At 38.8% G+C, this 9,833-nt stretch overlaps 2 protein-coding genes across 4 annotated transcripts; both read right to left on the reverse strand.

The window, feature by feature from the left end:
* Positions 1-378: 378 nt before the first annotated feature.
* On the reverse strand, positions 379-3,064 carry LOC125206826 (uncharacterized). Its single transcript, XM_089060443.1, has 3 exons — positions 2,740-3,064; positions 1,384-1,508; positions 379-908 (listed from the first exon to the last, which is right to left on the reverse strand). Exons 1-3 carry the CDS (start codon positions 2,891-2,893, stop codon positions 621-623), a joined length of 567 nt encoding a protein of 188 aa, XP_088916569.1. The 5' UTR covers positions 2,894-3,064; the 3' UTR covers positions 379-620.
* A 421-nt stretch (positions 3,065-3,485) lies between these two features.
* On the reverse strand, positions 3,486-8,393 carry LOC148923777 (uncharacterized). Of its 3 annotated transcripts, XM_089062065.1 has the most exons (5): positions 8,236-8,383; positions 7,940-7,998; positions 7,141-7,289; positions 6,052-6,844; positions 3,486-5,746 (listed from the first exon to the last, which is right to left on the reverse strand). In XM_089062065.1, exons 4-5 carry the CDS (start codon positions 6,835-6,837, stop codon positions 4,010-4,012), a joined length of 2,523 nt encoding a protein of 840 aa, XP_088918191.1. In that variant the 5' UTR covers positions 6,838-6,844; positions 7,141-7,289; positions 7,940-7,998; positions 8,236-8,383; the 3' UTR covers positions 3,486-4,009. The 3 variants fall into 3 exon arrangements, with proteins under 3 accessions (XP_088918191.1, XP_088918190.1, XP_088918192.1); XM_089062064.1 differs by lacking the exon at positions 7,940-7,998 and having other exon boundaries at positions 8,236-8,393; XM_089062066.1 differs by lacking the exon at positions 7,940-7,998 and having other exon boundaries at positions 8,189-8,383.
* Positions 8,394-9,833: the final 1,440 nt, after the last annotated feature.

The following is a 9,833-nucleotide window of genomic DNA, read 5'->3' on the forward strand; positions in this document are numbered from 1 at the left end:
TCATGTTATGTTTATCTTTGATGTTTAATAAATTAGAAGTTTTATTAAAATTAAGAGGCTTTTCTATTATCTTTTGATATTTAGTTAACTAGGAATTTTATTCAAATTAAGTGTCTTTTAGACTGCTACTTTTTGTTGTTGAATTTTATTTGAATTAGGAATTTTAATGTTATCTTTAGTTTATAGGAGTATTTCTATTCTTCCCTATTCATTTTGTTCTTGCATGATGTTCTTTGTTCCAGCCTAATTTCAGACGTTTACGTTTTCTTAGGTACAATTGGGGCGTAAACGATGGAGTCCATTAGAGTGGAATAAAGATATTGAACAATAAAACTTCAATAGCACAGAACAGAGCAAGACCATAGACGTTATCAGAAAGATAAATTAAGTTCCAAGTCAAAATGCATTTTCTTCCAACATATTTTGACAGTATTATTTCCAACAAGCAAGAATATAAGGGTAAGTATAATATTACAAAATTCTGTAAAAAAATCACTATCAAGTACCACTAAACACTCACCTGGTACAATTTGCAGTTCTCATCACTTCTAGAAGATCTATGCCTCATACAAAAAGTTCTTCAAAAACATCATAAATGAAGTTCATAGAACAAAAAGTGATCATCCTTGATCATTTTTCTTTTTACTGTCATCCTCTGGAGGAAGAGATACAAACTGGAGGATATTTTGAACCCGTGCTACGTCGATCTGGAACCGTTCGGCAATTTGGCCAGCATCCATGGGACCGTCATGTTCATCTGACTTGCCCTCGTGCAAGAGAATGATTTGGCGTAGCTGTGCTATCTTAAGTGTTCCAGGAGGCGCAGACCGGTCCTCGTACCTGCTGGATTCTGGTTTTGTATTCCGCAGTTTTGGCAAAGGCCTTTTGTAACTCTCCACCACCGAGGCCTGTCAAAAACAACAGTTGTAGGCAGAATTCAGATGAATATATGAGTCATTGGTCGTGTTAGTAGTGAAGGGTTGTGAAACTAGAAGGAATTTTAGTCAGAGCAAATTGGTGTATTCGTTATAGAGTAGACCTAGAAGAAGAATTTAGATTGTGTGATGAAAGCCGAAGAGGTGTGTAAGTTGGAGAAGAGAATGGTAGCTTCTTCCCGTCAAATTAACAAAATCAACATCACGCAAAACATGCTATAGTTTGATTGTTTGAGAAGATAAAGATTTAATTACAGAAAATAAAGCTTAATCAGGAGTAAAACGTCTCGTTCTCATCTATCAGGCGACTACATATGCAAGTTACTGAAAAATCTTTCATCAAGTCGGCTTGCTCTTGGCTAGACAATCAGTAGTAGGACTACGATGTGTCTTTGAGCCTGAAAAATTATAATAATGTAGTACTGTGTAATGAATTCTGATCCCTTACCTCGCCCATCTCAAGCTTCCCTCCAGGCTTTGCTTGAATTCTACCCACCATTTGATTGAGCATGGAATCATATTGTGGGTCTCGATCCTCAAGGACATTTTCTGCTTTTACTCTTGATGCATCCTCTTCAACAATAAAAACATAAGGTTATGCCAACTAATTAAAAGACAATTATGACTATGTCTAAGCTAAAATTGCTGGATGCCACTTGTATTTTCCATCCGCAAAAGACTCTCCCCAACTTCTTATCTAACCAACTCTACTTCACGAAAAAGATGCTGTTATCACGTTCATAATGATGAAGAAGTTAGAAGCTGGATGCCACTTGTACTCTCCCATCTCAACTAGTATCTATCAATATATACATGTGTGTATCTGTAGTACCAACTCTACTTCACAGCCCAAGATGCTCTTATCTAAGATAATAATAATGATAAAGTTGGATATCTCACGTAATTCCACCCCACCACACGCCCCCAAATGTATGAAGAAGAAAGTAGAGGATTCTCCAACCTTTTATCTAACACTATATATATCGACCAAGACCAACTCTACTTCACAACCCAAGATGCCTCATATTAAGTAATGATGCTAATAATGCAGGAAGTTCCATTCCGTTTGAACTATCCTTTTGCAAGTTAAAAAGTCTCTAACCTCTTAATTTACAATACATATAGGGAGGCGGGAGCGATCATATTGGTGGATGGGAGATATAAGATTGATATGGGTTTGATAGGATTGCTTGATGATTGAATAATCAACCCAAGCTTGGGGTGATAAATGATCATCCAAATGGATTATTAGAGTAGGCGGAGTTATCCATTGCAAACCGCACAACTGATTAAGTGGATTATTTTATCACTCATGTCTTCTCACTCAAACCAACCATCTCCATAAGTGATTCTTGGAAGTATCAGCTCTCCTTCCCAACAATAAACCACAACAACAATATCATTGCATTAAATTTTTGCCACTCAAATTCAATACACTAAGCATCACGGTGGATACAGCAGCCATTTTTCACCGCTTAAGCTTAATATTTCATCTGAAATGCAAATGCAGTGCTTCTTAGCTAAATAGGTCTCTTATTTTAAAGGAAAAAAATATGTTGAAAATCATAGCACCAATTTATCTTAAGCCGAAAGTATGAACACGAAGATGCAACATTTAATAAAGAGAGCATAAATTAGAATATAATTGATCCCACAATTAATCAAATCAGCAAACACCACCATGAATTCGAAACTGTAAGATCAAATATCAAATTTTCAAAAATAAAAAAGATGAGCTGAAATTTTCAAACTGCACTTTAACAAATCAAATAAAGTAACAAAAATATATAAAATAAAGAATTACCAGAAGTACTTGGGTGTTTGTCAACGGAAATAGAAGAAGGAGCAGGATTTGGGGGCGGCGCAGGGGGTCGCTCAATGGGTTTCCGAAGCTGCGACGTCGTATCAACCGCGGAGCTTCCAATCCTTCCAGTTGCTCGACGAAATGCCTGACCCATTTTTACCAAAACAAAATCAAAATAATCGATGCTATTTCTTTGTTTTCTCTGAACTTCGTGGGTAGCCCAGAAATTGTATACTCTTTCTGAACGTACCTCGATCAAAAACTGAAATGAAAATCAGAGAAATCGGTGCTATTCTTTCAGCAATTTCGAAAATATTCGAGTTTGGTAGCTGGTGCGAGAACAGAGCTTCCACGTATACTTTCTTATTGGGCTTCCAACAAATGGGCTTAATAGGATTTTAGGCCCATGATCTCTCGACGTCCATTAATTTCTAAGACATTTTTGTTACTTTCGTGATAATTTGTGCATTTAATTTTAACTATTTATGCCTTCTCAAAAAAAAATTGTAACTAGTACTTACGAGTTACGACAGGGAAGGTTAATATTTAAAAAATTACAAGTGTAATTTGCACTAAAATATTTGAATGATTTATGCCACTTGCAAATTACCTAAAAAAAGTAAATGGGGAGAAGAGAGATCTTGGTCGATTTTCTGGTGCAACTCAGTAAAATGTAAATGTGGAAATAAAAACTTGAGGCCATTATAACGATGTATTCTTACATCAAAATTCAAAACACCTAAAAATAGTAAGTAATTTGTCAATATTATAAAAAGAAGAGGAAGTTGGTTTCATTGCATGCATGAATGCATTGAATGTGGACGTAAATTTTACACACAAACTGACAAAATGCATCACATAATGACAAGCATGTGAATGCTTTCCTTATTAACAGTAAAATCATTTATTACTATTATGCAACAAAATGTAGTTTTTTTTATGAATACTCTCATAACAGATTTCTAGTTGACAGTAGTATTATCAATATTAAGGAAGAAAAAAATAGAAATTAAAATTGAAACTATCCTCAAATGATCCTCATTCGCCTCATGAAGAACTCGTTTCTGTTGTGTATCATCAGCAAGAACTGTCTCTGATCGTCAAGAACCGATACCTAACTAGGTTTACTGAGCATCAAGAACCAGAAGCTCTTAAGATTTCATGTAGAATGATCCTCTTTGTTAAAGAAAGCAGCATGAATTTGTACCACGTTTTCCTGTTTCAGGTGTTTGAGACATCAACTGCCAAGATCCTCGTCGTACAACTGTTTTCAAACAATGCCTTTCTTATTTATGAGCTCAGACTGCTGCTGCTGTCTGGGAGCTGGTTTGTCTTGATTAGGTTGTGGTGGATCGTAGTTTTTCTTGTATGTGTTCGAGGTGCCACTTGTACTTGCACCTCTGTGAGCTTCAGCGATCTGGGAAGGGAAAGTCATGGAACTTCTGGGAGATTCTCTTGGGCCAGGCCGAGAACGTGTTTGCTGTGAAGATCTTGGTGGTTGTGCATCGAGTGAGCTCGTGTCCCTGCCCTTCCTCCTCCGGCTTACACTCAGATATCCACCTGCTACAGCCTCCAGCGCCCGTGTTGTTGGTGGGCGGTACCTTGTGCTCAGCCTCCGCGTGTTCGCAACAGATTGCTGCTCAGAACTAGCCTCAACAGGTGAAGGTGCTGCTAAACCAAGGATATGTAGCTGGACCGGCTGAATATCAGGCTCGTTTGGCAGATTTGGAGCGAAGTAGTTGTTCTCGATTTCCAGGGGTACATGAGGCAGGTTCAGATCAATCAGCAACTGGGGTTCAGGGTATCCAGTGCTCTCCTTCTGACTACCTCTCGATGATCTGGAAGGCGACAACTTATCCTGCAACGAGCTCACTTGAGTTGTCCCATTAGACTCGTGCACGCCTGAGGAGCTGAAGGACACTCCTTTTTCAAACCTAGGCACGGTGGTGGTCGAGTGAGGGTGGAGAAGCACTCCATCTCTTGGTTCCTCGTGAGTGTTGCTACTTAATTTCTTGCAACGTTTGCTGATGGGAGCCACATTATCGACGTCGCCTTGTTTCTGCTTCCGGCTTGGAACTGGTTTCGATACCTTTCGAGGTTTCTGGTTGTCATTCAAGTCCTTCTTTCTCTTTGGTGGGGCTGATGGTTTGCCTACATTGGGATGAACATCATGGCGCGGGCCATTATCATCGCGGTTTTTTCTGCTTGCAAGCTTCTTCGGTCCAGATTTACCCGTCAAGTCAGGTTCAGCCATTTTTTTCTCTTCAGCAGCATCGAGAGAGATCATATTGCTCGGGATTTCCTGAGGAAGGGTCCTCAGCTCTCTTATCTTGCCAACGGGGAGTCCAGTATCCACCACAGTGAATTTGATGGCATCCGCGCTGCGATTGGGAGTCCGAGGCTGCAGATACGAATGCCGCTGCCTTGAAGGCAGATGGTTCTCTTCTTCTACCATCTTCACGTCATCAGTCGGCTCATCATTCTTCATGTCCTGGTTGCCATTTGCTTCGTCGCTTTCGAGCTCAATCAAGCCGGGATCTTTTGAAACTTTGCTCAGCACGTCAGTGACTGAGTCGAAGTAGTGATCACCCTTCACCAGCTTCCTTCTCGAGAACTTCTTAACACCGGGAAGAAGGAAAACCAAACACTTCGAACCAGCAGCATAACCCTGGTTATCAGGCTGCTCCGAATGCCAGCCTCGTGCAAGCAAACGTGGCCACACGGCCTCCCAGAACAGGTCATTGGAACGAGCTTTGCTCAATCTGTAATCTCCACTCAAAAATTTATTGATTTCAGCAGTTGTAAGCTCCGAGCATGCTTTCCCTGCTGGTATCTCCGACCGGGTCACATGGTTCAACCTCACAGATTCCAAGGCCATCCCCGTGAGGTCTTGCTTGCCCGAACCAATGGCAACAGCTTTTACGATGAGATCCATCCCCACTGTATCCTTCAGAGTAGAGACATAATCGACCAATGATATTTTGTCTTCTGCAAACGTCCTAGAGACCTGTGAACGAATCAAGGAACGAACTTCAGCAGAATTCAGACACAGTAGGGCATTCACTTGGATAATAGATCAGATGGACAGAAATAACGTATACTTTTTCAGATCATGTAATCCTTCAAATACACGTTCCTATATATCGTAAATCCAATCTATCAACCAAAACAAACGCCATATCTAAGCAGAGTAGAATCACCAGAGCTTATTCAAAAATCTAAAGAAACAAAAGGAAGCATTCTGCATATTCAAAACTCTGGAAAATTGAGAAATACGATTTGCAGCTATTAGTAAAACAAAATCTAAATTACCTCGAGTAAAGCACTTTTGCATTCTTCAGAGACTCTAGAGAGCAACCTAGACAAGAACTCCTGCTGCCTCGACCCTGAGAATATCCTCTGCCCATAAACACATTTCTTGCTCTTCGACTTCTGGCCTTCTGACCATCTACGGTATGCATCAGAGCCATAAAATTCTCCGTAGTAGAACAAGAGGATTGCACCCATCCCTTTACTTCCAACGAACCGCCTCACTTCAACAAAGTTCTTATCAAACAAGTATAAGGCGAGGAGGAAACTAGCTTTTTCAGCATCATTCCATCTTTCACTGGGTAATCCGGGAACCAGACGATGACCTTCATCAATGCACATTGGTATATTCTCTACAACTGGTAAACTCTTTACTTCCCCCTTCACTGAATTGTGTGAAGGTTCACTATCACCATTGCGCAAAGTCCCCATTTCAATCACATTCTTATGAGATGGATGTCTGAACCCCTGAACAGTTTGAGGGCCATCACTTTTCCCAAGATCAATCCAAATTAGTGGTATTGACAACCCCATGAAGAAATCTTGGAGGGAATGGTGTCCAGTTTCAGTGTAGGGCATGTGAATGGGCTTTCTAGTTAGTGGAGGAAGCTCGGCCTGATACTCATCTCCTATACGCGGAAGAATATCAGGCTCCCCAAATTCCTTGCCCGCAGCATAACAATCTGACTGAGTTTGAGGAAAGGTGTTGGCTGTAGCAGAGTCGTCATATTCCTTAACAGAAATGCCATCAACGCAACCTCCATTCTGATGTCGAGCAAATGAAGACATCTGCCAACTAAATCAACAGAACTTTCATTAGGGCTTAAGGTATTAGTTTCATAACACAAGTCCATTAACTGAGACATGTTTGATGAACCATAATCTCAAATCTCTGTAGCGAAAAGAAGTATGCAAAACATGGCATTTTTCCTACTCAAAATGAGGTGAAAACCCAAAATTTCAAACAGACATGAGAATATCAAACCAAGTAGGAAAGACGAGAAAACAAATTAACTGTATTCCCAACTGAAATAGACAACATGAGCCTCCAACAGAAACACACACTGCCTCCGGATAATATAAAGGTGTTACCTTTCAATATCTATAACAAAACAATCGATGAAAGTCCAAGAAATTCCGGTAAGCTCAATATCCAGATACTACCAATGAGATTTTTCACTGTATCATCCAAAACATAACAACATCTCGAAACAGCTTCCTCCCTATCTATCTGCCATCACCTGCTTACCAAAAATAGAAACTCTCATTGATGCATCATAGTGGAAAAAATGAGTACAAGCATACCACACAAGAATTAAGATTCATTCTGCAAGGCCGAAATACTAAAGAATTTCGAGACCCTAACGACATATCATTTCGACCAAAAGGCAAAGCTGTGAAATCAACCTTGGAAATAAAATCAAAGGCACAAGGATATAACAACATGTCAATCCTCAGCCACAAATGAAATTTCTGAAAATTCAACTCAAGCTATGGAAAAACAAATCAAACATGAAAAATACTCATCCAACACCAGATAACAGCCACAACAGATCAAGTTTTTCCATCTAATTTCAACCACATTTTAGCCACGAAGTATTCACCAATTTAAATGCATAACCGAAAAAAACATGAAAAACGAAGCCAAATAATCCCAAACCGATACAGCAGATGGAACCAAATCCCAAATCAAAGTGAAAAAATCATCAAGAACTCTTACTCTGAGCAGTTTTCATCCACACAAGTAACTCCCCGAAAACCCGAAAGCCATATACATAACATACATATGTAAATATAAACATATATGTATGCATAAACCATAAATCATGCAAACTCGAAAAGAAGAAGAAGAGAAGCAAGAACTCGAGAGACAATTCCAATGTGATCCCACCAAATTAGAATCTTTCAAGAATTCACAAGCCACGTATCCCCAGAATCCCGTCACATTCCCTGAGCAGAAAAGGCGGCGTCGAACATAAACACAGAAATACATCAAATACATACAAGTTATGCATGTATACGCGAGGAGGAAGCAGGGTGTGGAGCGGCTGGGTTCAGATGCGGAGCAATAAAATGAGAAATACAAAAGCAAGTAAACAAAAACATAGAAAATAATAATAAAAATAAAGAGTGTTTATACATCTATATGTGTAGGTGCGGAGAGGAGAGGAGAGGAGAGGGAAGAACCTCGGTGTCTTCTATGTGAGCAGAGCTCTTCTTCTCATGGGGGTAAATTAAATCGAGAGAGAGAGAGGAGAGTTTTTTGCTTGTTGCTTAGAGAGAGAGAGCGATTACTTTGTTGCCATTACTTAATTCCTTCTCTTTCTTATAGTATGATGGTTTTAGAGAGAGAAACTAAAGGATGAAGAGGAAATGGCCAATTTAAAGAAGAGAGATTTATGATATCCCACGCGCGTCGTGGTTCGTGGAGTCGACGCGCCTCGCCTCCTTCATGTACTCCATATACATAGATTTTTTTTATTTTTTTCAAAGTAATGCACTTTTTGGATTTGAATAATAAATTTGTGTAATTTTTTTTTCAAATGGTAATGTACTAATGTGTATTGAAGAGGAGAGAAATCTTGAAGGGTAGTCAAGATTTATTGATACGATTTGATGTAAAATAAGGATATGTTATCTTGAGTCCTGATTAAGATAATTAGTATTTTGTTTCTTAGGGTGAATTATTGGACGAACTTTATTATGGTTTGGGGAAAACATAGCTATAACTGGATTTTTTGTACTATAAACTTTTTTTGAAACTAGTTAGTCACTAGCATGGTACACTCTTGCAAGGAGTTGTTTGTTTTTTATGAAATATAATTAAGAAATTTGTTTTGGTTAAAGTAATATATTCTCAGTTTTGAATTCATAGTTTGAGATTAACATCATGGAACACAATCTTGTTTCTTATTCCCAGGATAATCCACAAGACAATATAGAATATGAAAATCCAAATTTTCTTATCAAATCCTCTAAAAGGAGTATCACACCAGGGTTAAAAAAAAACACGTCATCTCTTTGGGTATGCAAAAGGACATACCCCATCGATTACAGCACTAATATCATAATCTGCTAGAAGGTCCACACCTGAAGAATAAATGTTCAATGGTCTCTGGTTCTTCTTTGCAAAAGGCACATCAATCGTTACAAATCCTAGCCATCCCAAATCGAAAGAGTCTCTTTTTAGTGTTGAGTCTTCCTTGCAGGATAAACCATAGGTGCAATTGTGCTCGAGGTGGGGCCAGTTTTCTCCATGCGAGCCGGCCATGTCCATTGGGTGAGTTTTTTCTTTCCATCAATCTAGTAGCCCGCAGAACAAAGTTAGGGGTCAAGAAAATGAGTTAATCATACATAAATATATATAATCGAAAAAATTGGTTAATCGTATGGTTTGATTAGAATCGAATTGAAAGTATCAGTTACTCGAACCGAAATACATTCCATTAGAAGGACATAAATCGAGTCGATTTAGTGTTCTTTAGATGATCTAAGCGGATTTTACATGGTTTTAGGGGTTAAACTTAGCATACTTTGATTGTTTATTGCTTGAGTTTAGCTTATTATTGTCTATATTCATATCAATTGGTTATTTAACCACATCGTTAAGTTTTCATTAAAAATGCTTAAAATAGATCAATACTGCAAATTGCAAAAGTTAGTTAGAACTGTGAGCAGAGGCATGTTAGCGATTAGCTGAATTTGGCACAGTTTCAATTCAACGGTCAGTTAGAACCATCATGGATAGTAGAAGGGTGTAAGTGGATCGCTAATTTCTCATGGTA

This window comes from Salvia hispanica, chromosome 6 (genome assembly GCF_029641045.1).
Source record: "Salvia hispanica isolate PSC_SH4W2 chromosome 6, Shi_PSC_v1, whole genome shotgun sequence".
In the NCBI taxonomy this organism is placed as follows: Eukaryota; Viridiplantae; Streptophyta; class Magnoliopsida; order Lamiales; family Lamiaceae; genus Salvia; species Salvia hispanica.